This window comes from Dermochelys coriacea, chromosome 11, assembly GCF_009764565.3.
Source record: "Dermochelys coriacea isolate rDerCor1 chromosome 11, rDerCor1.pri.v4, whole genome shotgun sequence".
In the NCBI taxonomy this organism is placed as follows: Eukaryota; Metazoa; Chordata; order Testudines; family Dermochelyidae; genus Dermochelys; species Dermochelys coriacea.
In genome coordinates, this window is record NC_050078.2 from 66199 (window position 1) to 81714 (window position 15516).

Here is a 15516-nt window from a genome sequence, read left to right on the forward strand (position 1 = left end):
GGATGCATAAACAAGGGATTCCAGAGTAGAAATAGAGAAGTTATTTTACCACTATATTTGGCACTGGTGTGATGGCTGCTGGAATCCTGTGTCCATTTCTGGTGCCCACAGTTCAAGAAGGATGTAGATAAAGTGGAGAGGATTCAGAGAAGAGCCACAAGCATGATTAAAGGATTACAAAACATACCTTATAGTGACAGACTCAAAGAGCTCAATCTATTTGGCTTAACAAAGAGAAGGTTAAGGGGTGACTTGATCACAAGTCTATAAGTATTTACCTGGGGAACAAATATTTAATAATGCTCTCTTCAATCTAGCAGAGAGGTATAACAGTCCACTGGCTGGAAGCTGAAGTTATACAAATTCAGACTGAAAATAAGGCACACATTTTTAACTATGGAGGGTAGTTAATGAATGGAACCATTTACTGAGGGTTGTGGTGGGGTCTCCATCATTGAATTTTTAAATCAAGATTGGATGTTTTTCAAAAAGATAGTAATTCTTTTGGGGACATTCTATGGCTTGTGCTATACAGGAGATCACACTAGATGATTCCAAAGCTCCCTTCTGTCCTCAGAATCTATGATCAAATTTACAGGGGATTAAAAATCATGCAGATGAGGTGGTTACTAATCTACAATTGGAAGTTCTTAGAGTTATGTGGTCCCTATCTTATTCCACACAAGGAAGCGCATGCACACCAAGCTCCTGAGTCTAGAATTGTTTCTTAGCAGTGTCCATTGACCTGCATGCATGTTGTGCATCTCCTCGTGTTCCCAGCTGAGGATATAATAGGTAGTGCGGATCAACACCTCTCCACTTTCAGAAGCAGGCTCTGGTGGATTCTCTCCTGCTTTGTGTGAGGATTTGCTGAACCCAGGCAGAGTATGCACAGTCCACACTTGATGCCCATCCAGATACCAGATTGTGAGGTGAAGAGGGTCTGGATTGGGATGACTGAGTCTCCCTTGGTCTTGTGTGAGGAGATCTAGGAGTGTGCAGAAGCCAGAGTCTGAGGATGTCTGCGAACCAGAATTGCCGGGCCAGAAAGGGGCTATAAGGATGATGTTGGCTCTGTCCTGGCGAATCTTGTGTAGCACTTGAGGGAGGAGGGAATGAGGGGAAAGGCAAAGTGGAGGTCACCCGTCCAGGGGAGAAGAAGAGCATCACCCCAAAGATGACATAGGGCACGAGTGCAGTGACGGATTACCGCAGGGGCCAACAGAGCATTTTATAAATCGACCAGGCTGGAAGCTGGAGCTGGGCCAGAGCCCAAGTAGCTCAGGTCACGGTGGGGGGACCCGGACTCTCCAGCTGCCCTGGGCGGGGGGCTGGGGTGCCCAGGTTGCCTGAGAACAGTCTTGTCCCTGTCCCTGCCCGCCGGGGCAGGTGGAGGGTCTGAGAGCCCAGGGGGGCTGAAACTGCAGGAGGAGTTTGGGGGGGGGGCCATGGTCCCTCCACTTTTAAAAGTGAAATGGCATAGCCCTTTTAACAAAAGAAACCTGCTTTGGTGGCAGGTGAGAGCAGGGAGCGAAGCATGGTCACTGCTAGCTCCTGCTCAGCCAGGGCCAACAGGCAAGGGTGCTGGAACAATATTTACAGTGGGGATGCTGTAAGCCTTTGAACCAAACTGTAAATCCTGTATCTAATGGAAACCATTTCAAGTCAGGGGGTGCTGCAGCGCCCCCTGCACCCCTAGTTCTAGCACCTATGCTGGCAGGCTCTGTGTTTGGCTGCAGCTCCCAGCCCCCACTGGGTAGACGAGTCCCATTCTGGGCAGAGGGAGCTCAGCTCAGGGGAGGTGGAGATTGCAGTGTTGGAAGACAGGGAGGGGATGGATGTAGTTTGGGGAGGGCAATGCCCCCTCCAACAGGGGCAAGGTGTGGGGGATGCATGTGGGATCACATGCCATTGCCCCCTCTCATTTCTGCCAGCGCTGAGTAGCTTGGTGGGGGTGGGGGGAGAAAGGGGAAAGAGGCAATGGGGAAGGGAGATGGGGTGGGGATAAGAGAAGGGGAATGAGGGAGTGGGGGAGGGGAATGGGGAAGGAGTGTAAGGAAGAAGCAGTGAGGAAGAGGTTGGGTGAGGAGGAAAGAAGCAGTGGGGAAAGGGGGTGGGGAGGGGGGAAGAGGCACTGGGGGGAGGGGAAGGGGTGAATGGGAGAGAGATGCAGTGGGGAAGGGAGGTAGGGTGGGGTGAAGGAAAGGGGAATGGAGAGAGGAGGAGCAGGGGGCAGATCCCCATGGCAAGGGCGGTGTGAGGGACCCAAAAGTTCTTTATGCCTAGTGCCCCAATAAATCTTAATTCACCTCTGCACACGTGGCACTGAGGGAGGTTTGTGTCATAAATTGTCCTTCGGCCGTTGGTTGGGAGAGGTTCAAGGAAGTGGTTTTGGCAAAGGCAGGAAAGCAGGGTCTCAGAGACTGTTGTTGTTGGTGTGGGGGCTCTTGTTGATAGTAGCGAGGGTAGGTTGTGAATGGTCACAGGTGGAAGGGTTGTTTCTGCTGCCTGAATCCAGGGGCCAGAATATATATGCCAAGGGCCTGTAGTGTTGATCTGGAATTCTTGAAAAAGTGCAAAGATTCATCCATCTTTTTGTTGAAGAGTTTATTCTCGTCAAAAAATAGGTCCTCGATCACATTTCGGAACCCTAGGGAAGCAGAAAGATTGTAGCCCTGAGTCTCTTCACATAACTATTCCGGTGGCTAGAGATTGAGAGGATGTGTCAGCTGCATCCACTGCTGCCCAGAGGGCCGGCCACCCTGGTGATCAGTCTCTTTTTGTCTACCAGCGCATGGAATTGCTCTTGGTATTCTGGAGGAAGCTCGTCTTTGAGCTCTGCTAGCCTACCAGAGTTATCAAAGTCATACTTGCTAGCAGAGCCTGATAATTTTCAATGTGGAACTACAGTACCACAGAGGAATCAATCTTCCCAGCAAGTCTAGGCGCTTAGCCATCTTGTCCGCAGGAATAGATATTTGTGGCTGCTGCCTTGCACATTCCAGAACCTACCCGGACAACAAGGGAGGCTGGGGACGGGTGGGTGAACAGGAAATCTGCCCCCCCCAGTTGGCACAAAGTATTGTTTCTCCACCCACTTAGGTGTAGGTGAACAAGGCTGGTGCGTGTCACTTCTCCTGCCAACATAGCTACTACCTCTCACGGAGGTGGAATTATTAAGCTGATAAGAGAGCATCAGTGCAGCTGTACCACTGTAGCATTTCTAGCTTAGACTAGCCCTAAGAGAGCGAAGGAACAGGGGTTTCTGACTCAGGCCACGTGGCAATAAGAGGGAACTGGAGAGGCGTCAACCCTCACTATCTATTATACTCTCAACAGGGAACACGAGGAGACGCATAACAAACATGTGGGTCAACCGACACTGCCAAGAAAAACTTCCAGACTCAGATGGATGGCGTGCATGCGCACCTACCTCCAGAATACGCATAGGAATCATTACTCAAAGAACTTAAAGTTCTTTTAAAAAAAAAAAAAAAAGCCAAAATCTGTATGATGGAAAGTGTTAAGCAGTTGATATATAACCAAATAGGAAGGCTAACGAGTCAGAACCATCTGGAAGGTCACTTGAGAGCTAGTTGTCCAAAGGCTCTCTCAAGGGGCAAAGAGCAGAGCCATTTAAAACAACTCTCAGAATCCTTGCTACTGGTACATCAATAGCTCTTCAAATGTGATAGTAATGAAGGCAGCTAATAGTCTAAAATAATCAGCATGGAAAACAACCATCATTAGGAGAAGTGTGTTAGGGCATGTCTACACTTATCTCTGGAGTGATTGATCCAGCGGGGGTCGATTTATCGTGTCTAGTGAAGACGCAATAAATCAACCGCTGAGCGCTCTCCCGTCAACTCCGGTACTCCACCGGAGCGAGAAGTGCAGGCGGAGTTGACAGGGGAGCATCTGCAGTTGACCTATTGCAATGAAGACACCGCGGTAAATAAAATCTAAGTACGTTTACTTCAGCTATGTTATTCACGTAGCTGAAGTTGCGTAACTTAGATCGATCTCCCCTCCAGTGTCGACCAGGCCTCAGTCATACACACATTCCACCCTCAGGCTGGCAGAAGAGCCAGCTGGGATCAGAGACCTGAGAAACAGATATTATTGGAGAGATCATACCACCACCTTCCCAACTACATTTGCTTCTTCAATGCTTAGTCAAATGGTCAGCCGTAGTGATCATTCACCATTTGGTCTGTTCCTGTGTGGCCACAAGGGCTTGACAGGCTGTCCAACATCAGAACAGATTTGATGCACCCATGTAATAGGATGTCTGCCTCTGGGCTGCCTCTACCCCTCAGCTGATGGAATTTTATCCTGGATGTTAAAACCACCTGGAGAACAGCGTTTGCCAGAATGTCTTGTGGCATTCTTCAGGTATGTTGGCAACAAGAAGAAAGGGTTTCTTCAGGTATGTTGGCAACAAGAAGAAAGCCAAGGAAAGTGTGGGCCCCTTACTGAATGAGGGAGGCAAGCTAGTGACAGAGGATGTGGAAAAAGCTAATGTACTCAATGCTTTTTTTGCCTCTGTTTTCACTAACAAGGTCAGCTCCCAGACTGCTGTGCTGGGCAACACAAAATGGGGAAGAGATGGCCAGCCCTCTGTAGAGATAGAGGTGGTTAGGGACTATTTAGAAAAGCTGGACGTGCACAAGTCCATGGGGCCGGACGAATTGCATCCGAGAGTGCTAAAGGAATTGGCGGCTGTGATTGCAGAGCCCTTGGCCATTATCTTTGAAAACTCGTGGCGAACGGGGGAAGTCCCGGATGACTGGAAAAAGGCTAATGTAGTGCCCATCTTTAAAAAAGGGAAGAAGGAGGATCCTGGGAACTACAGGCCAGTCAGCCTCACCTCAGTCCCTGGAAAAATCATGGAGCAGGTCCTCAAAGAATCAATCCTGAAGCACTTAGAGGAGAGGAAAGTGATCAGGAACAGTCAGCATGGATTCACCAAGGGAAGGTCATGCCTGACTAATCTAATCGCCTTTTATGATGAGATTACTTGTTCTGTGGATGAAGGGAAAGCAGTGGATGTATTGTTTCTTGACTTTAGCAAAGCTTTTGACACGGTCTCCCACAGCATTCTTGTCAGCAAGTTAAGGAAGTATGGGCTGGATGAATGCACTATAAGGTGGGTAGAAAGCTGGCTAGATTGTCGGGCTCAACGGGTAGTGATCAATGGCTCCATGTCTAGTTGGCAGCCGGTGTCAAGTGGAGTGCCCCAGGGGTCGGTCCTGGGGCCCGTTTTGTTCAATATCTTCATAAATGATCTGGAGGATGGTGTGGATTGCACTCTCAGCAAATTTGCGGATGATACTAAACTGGGAGGAGTGGTAGATACGCTGGAGGGGAGGGATAGGATACAGAAGGACCTAGACAAATTGGAGGATTGGGCCAAAAGAAATCTAATGAGGTTCAATAAGGATAAGTGCAGGGTCCTGCACTTAGGATGGAAGAATCCAATGCACCGCTACAGACTAGGGACCGAATGGCTCGGCAGCAGTTCTGCGGAAAAGGACCTAGGGGTGACAGTGGACGAGAAGCTGGATATGAGTCAGCAGTGTGCCCTTGTTGCCAAGAAGGCCAATGGCATTTTGGGATGTATAAGTAGGGGCATAGCGAGCAGATCGAGGGACGTGATCGTTCCCCTCTATTCGACACTGGTGAGGCCTCATCTGGAGTACTGTGTCCAGTTTTGGGCCCCACACTACAGGAAGGATGTGGATAAATTGGAAAGAGTACAACGAAGGGCAACGAAAATGATTAGGGGTCTAGAGCACATGACTTATGAGGAGAGGCTGAGGGAACTGGGATTGTTTAGTCTGCAGAAGAGAAGAATGAGGGGGGATTTGATAGCTGCTTTCAACTACCTGAAAGGGGGTTTCAAAGAGGATGGCTCTAGACTGTTCTCAATGGTAGCAGATGACAGAACGAGGAGTAATGGTCTCAAGTTGCAATGGGGGAGGTTTAGATTGGATATTAGGAAAAACTTTTTCACTAAGAGGGTGGTGAAACACTGGAATGCGTTACCTAGGGAGGTGGTAGAATCTCCTTCCTTAGAGGTTTTTAAGGTCAGGCTTGACAAAGCCCTGGCTGGGATGATTTAACTGGGACTTGGTCCTGCTTTGAGCAGGGGGTTGGACTAGATGACCTTCTGGGGTCCCTTCCAACCCTGATATTCTATGATTCTATGATTCTCATGACATGTCCGAAAAGCATAAGTTGCTGTCTGCGGACAATGGCCCTAGTTGTCTGTAGAGCAGAACGACTGTAAACATCTGCATTACAGATGAAGTCATTCCATTTTATGCCCAATATACGATGTTGGCATTTTGTGCAGAAAGCCTCCAGCTTTGCCCAATCTGAGCGGCATAGTCGCCATGTTTCGCAACCATACAGCATTACGGAGAGGATACAGCTCAGATAGATCCCGAACTTGGCTGTTGGGCCGAGATGATGCTGATTCCATATTGATTGTGAACGACCCATGGCAGATGCTTCAATGTGAATCCAGTGGAGAACCTCCATGTGAGAGTTGGGGGAATTGGTGAGTACAGAACCCGAATAGCAAAAGTTGGAGACTGCTTCAATAGTTTCATTATTCAAAGAGACTGGAGTCATGGATGGACCTGAGCCTAGATTTTGCAGCTTTGTCTTTGACCACAAAACAAGGAGGCCAACCATAGCCAACTCCGCCTCCATTTGCTGGAGTGCCTTGCAAAACCTGTTGGGGCTCTGTACTAGAACAACAACATCAGCAGCAAAATCAAGATCTGAGAGTGAGAGATCAACAATATTAATGCCTATGGACCTGACGGAATGCTGCATTATGAAATCCATTGCCTGTCAAAAGAGTGCAGGGGCCAAGACAACCCTGCCTGACACCAGATACTGATTTAAAAGGTGCTGATATCCAGTTCCCCAGATGTACACGAGCAGTGGTTCCATTATGCAGCTCACTAATCAAGTCCAGCAGAGTGGTAAGGACACCTACACCCTTTTAGGTCTTGAATAGTGCGACTTGATCAACTGAATCAAACACAGCCTTAAGATTGACATACACCATGTGCAGGGACTCCTTGAACTCATGGTGTATCTCAGACAAGTGGAGGGCCAAAATGGTGTCTAATGTGGACATGTTCCTTATAAAACATGACAGTTGGGGGTGATGCTTCCGATGCAACAGAGGCTCCAAACACGCCAGCAGAACACGCGCAAATACCTTCCCTGGCACGGACAACAAGGTGATCAGCCTGTAGCTCTTACATTCACTGCACGGTTCCTTGCCCGTATAAAGTGAGACAACAATACCGTCTATCCAGGCAGTTGGCAAGGTTCCAGTTCTCCACACCAGGCAAAAGAGAGCCAGAAGTGATTCAGCTATAGGATCAATAGCGCATTTTAGCAGTTCTGGAGGGATGCCATGAGTGCTGGCCGCACATCCGTTTTTCAGTTTACAGCTGGCATGCTTCACTTCATCCAACATTGGTGCATCAGTACAAGTGTCTGGGTCCAAAACCACAGTGGCTGACAAATCATCCAGCTCTGAGCAAGTGGCTGCTGGAGGGTGGTACAGGGAGCTGTGATAATGTTCCACCCAGCATGAGACTATGTCCTCCTCCGATTTACAATGACAGCCTTGGCTGTCATTCAGGATGCCAAGCGATTATCTCTTGATTGCCAAGGTTGCAGATTGCGTGGAAAGCTGGCTGTAAGTCTCTCCTGGCTAAGCCAAGTTCAACATCATACGCCACTTGGTTATAAGAAGCCTTGCAATCGTGAAGTGCAAAGGTGTTGAAAAGGGAAATTCAAAACAGAATGATAATTAGAGAGTGAGCAAAGGCCGTTTAACAAGAGAAATCAGCAGTTTGCCAACCCTCAAGGAGGCACCGACAACCCACTATAATGCTCTCAATACCTTTCCACTGGCTTTTGCCATCCAGGAGAGACATTAGCCAGAAGCCTTCTCCTGCCACAGGCAGGAAGGATATTAGCTAGATGGCTCCTCCTGACCAATACCATGCAGGGGTGAGTATGCTTAGTTAGAAAGGTCCCTCTAATCTGAGACCACACAGGCAGCATTTGACAGAAAAATGATTCCGTAAACCATGCATTAGCATCTTAAATATGTAGAGATCTCCCTGGGCAGGGTTAGCACTGGTGACTGGGCTACTGCGGAGTACAGTAACTCCTCGCTTAATATTGTAGTTATGTTCCTGAAAAATGCTACTTTAAGCAAAATGATGTTAAGTGAATCTAATTTTCCCACAAGAATTAATGTAAATGGGGGGCGGGGGAGTTAGGTTCCAGGGAAAGAACTTTCACCAGACACTCATATATATACCCACATATACACAGTATAAGTTTTAAACGAACAATTTAATACTGTACACAGCAATGATTGCGAAGCTTGGTTGAGGTGGTGAAGTCAGAAGGTGGAAGAGGGTGGGATATTTCCCAGGGAATGCCTTACTGCTAAATGATGAACTCGCACTTGGCTGAGCCCTCAAGGGTTAATACATTATTGTTAATGTAGCCTCACACTCTACAAGGCAGCACGAATGGAGGGATGGGAGACAGCATGGCAGAGAGAGATAGAAACACACAGTGTGTGTGTGAGAGGGAGAGATGCGCATTGCCCCTTTAAGTACTCTAACTGCTCTCAAAGTACACTGCCTTTTTAAGTAGATCAGCAAGTTGAGATAGCAACTGCTGCCAGCAAGCTCCCTCCATCCTGAACCCTGTCATGTGTCCCCCCACCCCTGAAAATGAGGTGAAGGAGCAGGGTGGCACCCTGACATTAGCACCCCTCTTCCCCTGCCCCTGGGCAGCTCCAAGGCAGAGGGCAGGAGCAGCACAGGGCAGTGGGGGGAGGGACAGCTGAACTGCTGGCAATTGGTAGTCTGCTGGGTGGCTGCTGCACAGGGAACTTAGGGTAGTGGGGAGCTGATAGGGGGGCTGCCAGTCCACCCTGGTTCCAAGCCCCCACCAGCTTGCGCCAACGGGCTGCTCTTCCTGCAAGCAGTGAACAAAGCAGGCGGAGGCCAAACAACATTATAAGGGAACATTGCGCAACTTTAAACGAGCATGTTCCCTAATTGATCATCAACAAAACAAGTTAACTGGGACGACTTTAAGTGAGGAGTTACTGTACTAGTGTATCAGTCAAATGGGGCCTCTGTTTGTTGCCAGTTAAGTTCTTTAATTCAACAGCTGAGCACTGACCTCAGGAAATGCAAGGACCCAGACTTAGATCCAACAGATATCTCCCCCTGCTGTGTCTACTGGGTGGTAGGTGATTCCTTTTCCATTAAACAAGTTTACCTATTGATTTTTATGTGACCCCCCTTCACATACCTCTAACCTGCCAAAGCCCAATTGCAGGACACCATATGTGGCAAAGACCCAAAGTGCGGGGGACAAAACAATTATTCATGCAGGAAGCTTAAAATGGTGTGGGATTCATTCCCTTAGTGTAAATATTTCTATGACTTCAGTATTATGATTCTGTATCTCCAGTGTAAACAGATGTCAACAATAAAAGTTAGGAGACACCAAATTTGTGTAGAAGGTAGGTAACTATGGAACTAAAATGAATGACATCCCTTGAAAGGAGGATGGTGAGGTGTGCCTCTTGTTATTCACGGATTGCTCTCATCCTGCACATTTGCTCTTATTTCCAGGTACCTCCAAGACATCTTCATGTACACACTTTCTTGGGATGAGTGATAGAGCAGGGGCAGTAATGCTAAAAAGCACAGCTCAGAAGCATTTCAAACTATCCAAATGAACTACAAGCAGATAGGTTTCAGAGTAGCAGCCGTGTTAGTCTGTATTCGCAAAAAGAAAAGGAGTACTTGTGGCACCTTAGAGACTAACAAATTTATTAGAGCATAAGCATCCGATGAAGTGAGCTGTAGCTCACGAAAGCTTATGCTCTAATAAATTTGTTAGTCTCTAAGGTGCCACAAGTACTCCTTTTCTTTTTACAAGCAGATAAGATCATAAGAACTGCAATACCAGAACAGAGATCAATCATCCATCTCACTGAATAACTGGTCATACTGGACAGACCAATGACCCATAAAGTCTGGTACCCCGTCTCAGACATTGGCTGATCTTAGATGTTTCAGAGGTCACGATACCATTGGGAAGGTAGGAGGAAAATATTTACTCCTGACCCACTGACTAAAATCTACTCCTCATATTACACAGAAGAACAATGTTGAAAGGGCATTGTGGGGGGGTAGGGGAGGAGGAAATCAGTAAATTAACTCTACAAATGAATGAGGGATAGCCCATACCTACCCAGCTTTTCTACTCAGCCACCTGCAATCCACTCCAATCCTTACTCCTGTGGAAATTCTGCACCACTGTGCAATGCAGAATTTTACAGAAATTAATGTTGTGCACGCAGAATTTCCTTTCATAGAATCATAGAATATCAGGGTTGGAAAGGACCTCAGGAGGTCATCTAGTCCAACCCCCTGCTCAAAGCAGGACCAATCCCCAACTAAATCATCCCAGCCAGGGCTTTGTCAAAGAATGATTTTCTTTCCTCCAAAGAAATGGGCTTCAGGGCTGCTAGCTACCACTAAGGGCCACTGGACTTGGCAGAACCCAGCTTGCACATAGAAGACACTGCTGGGGAGAGGGAGAGGGAGAGAGAGGGTTCCTGGCAGCTGCAGTTCCCAGCATGCCCTGAGGGAAGAGAGGGCAACACGCAGGAAACACCTTGCAAGTCTGGGACCAAGCATCAGGCTGTTTCTCCCTCTGGATCCCTGAGCTCTGGTGGGGAGGGGCGGTCGGAGACGGGTGTCTGGACAAGGGGGCGGGAGGCGCAGCTGGGTTGTGAGGAGGGGATTCGGGGGGATCGGGTATATTGGCCTGGGGAAGGCTGCAGGTGGGCTCTGGGGAGGAGGGTTTGTGGGTGTCTGTCCCTCAGCTGGGCTCAGGGGGCAGAGGGGAAGAAAGGGGACAGAGAAAGAGGAACCAGGTTTTCATTAGGGTTTTTTTAACTCTACTACTCCTGGGGGAACTTTTGTGTGTGTCCATATTATTACAGACATACTTGCTGACAGGTATTTTGAAATAAATTACCAAATTAATTGCAACTGGAGTGATTATTTAGTGTTATTTTGACAAATAAAATTTATAGAATTTTACAGAATTTTAAAATATTGTGCACAGAATTTTTCATTTTTTGGTGCAGAATGCTCCCAGAAGTAACTCCTGTCCTAAGGAGACTTGTGCATGTATCCAAATTAAGAACATAAGAATGACCATACTGGGTCAGACCAAAGGTCCATCCAGCCCAGTATCCGGTCTACCGACAGTGCCCAATGCCACAGGGAATGAACCTAACAGGTAATGATCTACTGATCTCTCTCCTGCCATCCAGCTCCACCCTCTGACAAACAGAGGCTAGGGACACCATTCCTTACCCATCCTTGCTAATAGCCATTAATGAACTTAACCTCCATGAATTTATCCAGTTCTTTTTTAAACCCTGTTATAGTCCTAGCCTTCACAACCTCCTCAGGCAAGGAGTTCCACAGGTTGACTGTGCGCTGAATGAAGAAGAACTTCCTTTTATTTGTTTTAAACCTGCTGTCCATTAATTTCATTTGGTGGACCCTAGTTCTTATATTCTGGGAACAAGTAAATAACTTTTCCTTATTCATTTTCTCCACACCACTCATGATTTTATATAGCTCTAATCATAATCCCCCTTAATCTCTCCTCATATGGGACCCTTTCCAAACCACTAATCATTTTAGTTGCCCTTTTCTGAACCTTTTCTAATGCCAGTATATCTTTGAGATGAGGGGACCACATCTGTACGCAGTATTCAATATGTGGGAATACCATGGATTTATATAAGGGTAATAAAATATTCTCTGTCTTATTCTCTATCCCTTTTTTTAATGATTCCTAACATCCTGTATGTTTTTTTGACTGCCGCTGCACACTGTGCGGACGTCTTCAGAAAACTATCCATGATGACTCCAAGATCTTTCTCCTGATTAGTTGTAGCTAAATTAGCCCCCATCATATTATATGTATAATTGGGGTTATTTTTTCCAATGTGCATTACTTTACATTTATCCACATTAAATTTCATTTGCCATTTTATTGCACAATCACTTAATTTTGTGAGATCTTTTTGAAGTTCTTCACAGTCTGCTTTGGTCTTAATTATCTGAGCAGTTTAGTATCTGCAAACTTTGCCACCTCAGTGTTTATCCCTTTCTCCAGATCATTTATGAATAAGTTGAATAGGATTGATCCTAGGACTGACCCTTGGGGAATACCACTAGTTACCCCTCTCCATTCTGAAAATTTACCATTTATTCCTACCCTTTGTTCCCTGTCTTTTAACCAATTCTCAATCCATGAAAGGATTTTCCCTCTTATTCCATGACAATTTAATTTACTTAAGAGCTGTTGGTGAGGGACCTTGTCAAAGGCTTTCTGAAAATCTAAGTATACTATGTAATTACTGCAATGATGTCTCAAGTGACTGCTTCCTTATGGCCTGAAGGCATTGCTGTCATGCCAGAGCCTCAGACCTAGTCATACACCTTGGCAGATTCACTACTAGGGGACAGCTATGTAACTAAAACTGTGAGAAATAATCCAGTACCTTTTCTTCTCTTCTTCCTCCTCCTGTTTCCTCCTAAGCTCCTCCTCTTCTTGCCATTGTCTTTCCTCTTCCTCCCTTCTGATCTGCTCTTCCTCTTCTTGCCTTCTCCTCTCCTCCACTTCCTGTTTCTGTCTCCGTTCCTGCTGCAGTAGGTGCCGATAGAGGCTGCGAGCCAGCTGGCCACGCCAATGCTTCTGCAGGACAACAGCCGAAGCCTTCAGTCGCAGAAGGGCTTTCTTCCAGAAGTGCGCTCGGTAGTTCTTCTGGATTGTCACTATACTGACTAGGGCTTTTCGGTACTTCTTCCTACAAACAAAATCAAACAGTTACTGACCACTTCTATTACAGTCATGTCTCTCATGTTTTTAAGGAATGGGTCCCCATGGTACTAAAGTGCTGAACAAATGACGTGAGCATTCCAGTGCCCATAGGGGGCACAAGTCTCTCCCTCTTTTTCTACCACGTGAAGATTCTTTTCCTTGCTGCCATCTTTCCTGCATCTGCCACCTTATTCCTGTCTCCAAAGTGACCCTTCTTGGAGCTGCTTTAATATGTCTGCCTTTGTTGAAAGGGAAAATGAGCATGAGATCCCCAGGTGATGAAGAAGAGATTGTCACCCACTAGAAAGGAAGTTTCATGCTCCTCAAATCTTACATGCACATCTCTGGGAAACTACCAGCCTAGCACACTTGTATGCCCATCGCACAGACCCCTTGGAATCTTTATAGAGGAAAATACCCCAGCATCCACCTCGCTGGTCACTGAACCACCTTGAAATTTCAAACACAACCCAAGAATGATCACCTAGGGCCAGCATAAGCATTTGAGATTGTGCTACATTAACAATGAAACCAGTGGTCCAGCAGCCAGAGCTGTACCTAGGGGGGTGTGAGGCCTGGGACACAGGCACCGAGTTTCTAATCTGCCGGGGGGTGCTCCCCCTGGCTCCGCCCAGGCCCCAACCCCACTCTACCCCTTCCCCCAAGGCCCCACCCCTGCCCTGCTTCTTCCCACTCCCGCTTTGCCCCCACCCCACCCCCATCCAGTTCCGCCTCCTCCCCCAAGCACCCTGCACCCTTGCTCCCTCCCCCCCAGCACCTCCTGACGCTGCAAAACATGTGATCCGTGGCAGGCAGCAGGGGCTGAGAGAGAGGGGGAGGTGCTGATTGGTGCGGCTTGCTGGTGGGCTGGGGGGGAAGGGGAGGTTCTGGTAGGGGCGCTCCTTCCCGCCTGCCTCCCTGTTCACCTCCTCACCCCTCTCGCCCCCCTGCCTCACCTCCCTGCCCGCTTCCTCGCAAAGAGCTGGGCCCTGCAAAGCGCGGGGCCCGGGGCAGTCCCCCTGATTCACCGTACCCCAGGGACAGCTCTGCCAGCAGCAACAGTAGCAGCAGCAGCTGCAGCAGCAGCAGCTGGGTGCAGGCTACAGAGAAGTGAAGGAGAAAGGGCAACAGAAGCACGTTTAAATAAACTGGTTGGGGGCTGCCTCTTCCTCCCCCTGCTTCTCTCCCCAGTGCCTCTCCTCATACAGAGGGTGGCCAGCTGCATACTCAGCCTCCTCTAAGGTGGACAAAGCATATAGACAAAAGGTACCATGCCAAGGCCCCACTCAGCTCCATGGTGCTCTTCCTGGTAATACCTATGAGCTCTGCTGTCAGAGGTTAAGGCCAGAAGGGACCATTATGATCATCTAACCTGACCCCGGGTATACACAGGCAATAGAATGTAACACCCCGTCTGGAGCTTCTGATCACCTTCCTCCACTTCCCAAGGTAAAGCCAACTTCTACAGCCAATGCAGGAGGGCCGTGAAATACAGTGATCTTGTACTTCACCCTTACTCAGATATAAAACACAGAGGGGACAAGGACCCTGATTTAGCAACTGGAATTTAGTTACCTATTCTGCTGATGCTGCAAGATACTGGGCTTGGCTCCCCCTCCAAGAGTCATAGAAGCCACATGAGGACGGAGTGTGGCTCCCTCCCCCAGACCCATGAAGGTCCTGTAAGGCTAATAGGGACACAGCCCAGTTTACAGCCCCAGTTCTCCACAGGTCCTGCAGGGCTAAGAAAAGTAACAACTTATTTTAGTTGGTGGAGTCAGCAGCTGTGACTAGGAGTCCCACAGGGAGCAGGTCTGCTAAACAAAATGGGGCATTTTCTCTTTCGTTTATTTTCTGATTCAGATATTTCACTTTAGTAACCATTCAGACACCCTGAGCTCCTGGGAAAGTAAAGCAGAGTGTACAGAGCGAACCATGCAACTTTCCATCCCTTAGGCCTCTTTCCCAATTCTCAGAACAAGTCCCTGAAGATATGGCTAAAGATGACAGTAAAATCCTGGAACAGCTAACTCTTCATGGCAGGGTTACTCTGCTTAATTTACATAATCTTGGTGACTGATAAACTCTAAGTGCTACATGGCAGCACTCTCTAGTTTTGCCTTACTCACTCGAAACCTTTTCTGGACTTGTCCCATACTAATTCCTTTCTATTGGAGCCTCTCTAATGTTGATGCAGTGCAACACTGAAATGATCACAAAAAAGGATTTCTAACTTCACTTTCTCCAACCTTCATCTTCCGTGTTTTCTGCTCCTACACCTCCCTCTGCAATGCCTCATTTGCCTCCAGCTGCTGAATAAGGATTTTTCCTTTTGACCATAGAAGCACTGCTTGATTTGAAGACTAAACTTAGATGAATGGTGTGCGTCCCAATCTCCCAGTTCACTAGCTGGATACCTTCCTTTCCAGGAAAGTCACAGAAGAGACATTGCAGTTTTCCCTTAGCAATGCTGCCTAGAAACTATGTTTTACAATGTGATAACTCCCCTCCTTCCCCAAAATATCTGGAGGT

The 15516-nt window shown here is 47.6% G+C and overlaps 1 protein-coding gene across 1 annotated transcript in view; it reads right to left on the reverse strand.

The window, feature by feature from the left end:
- Positions 1 to 15516, reverse strand: part of LOC119863454 (unconventional myosin-X-like) — a 257129-nt gene that overhangs the window by 59442 nt on the left and 182171 nt on the right. The window contains exon 23 of the mRNA XM_038421961.2: positions 12665 to 12970. Coding sequence (XP_038277889.1) covers positions 12665 to 12970 — 306 coding nt within the window. The remainder of the gene's footprint in view (positions 1 to 12664; positions 12971 to 15516) is intronic.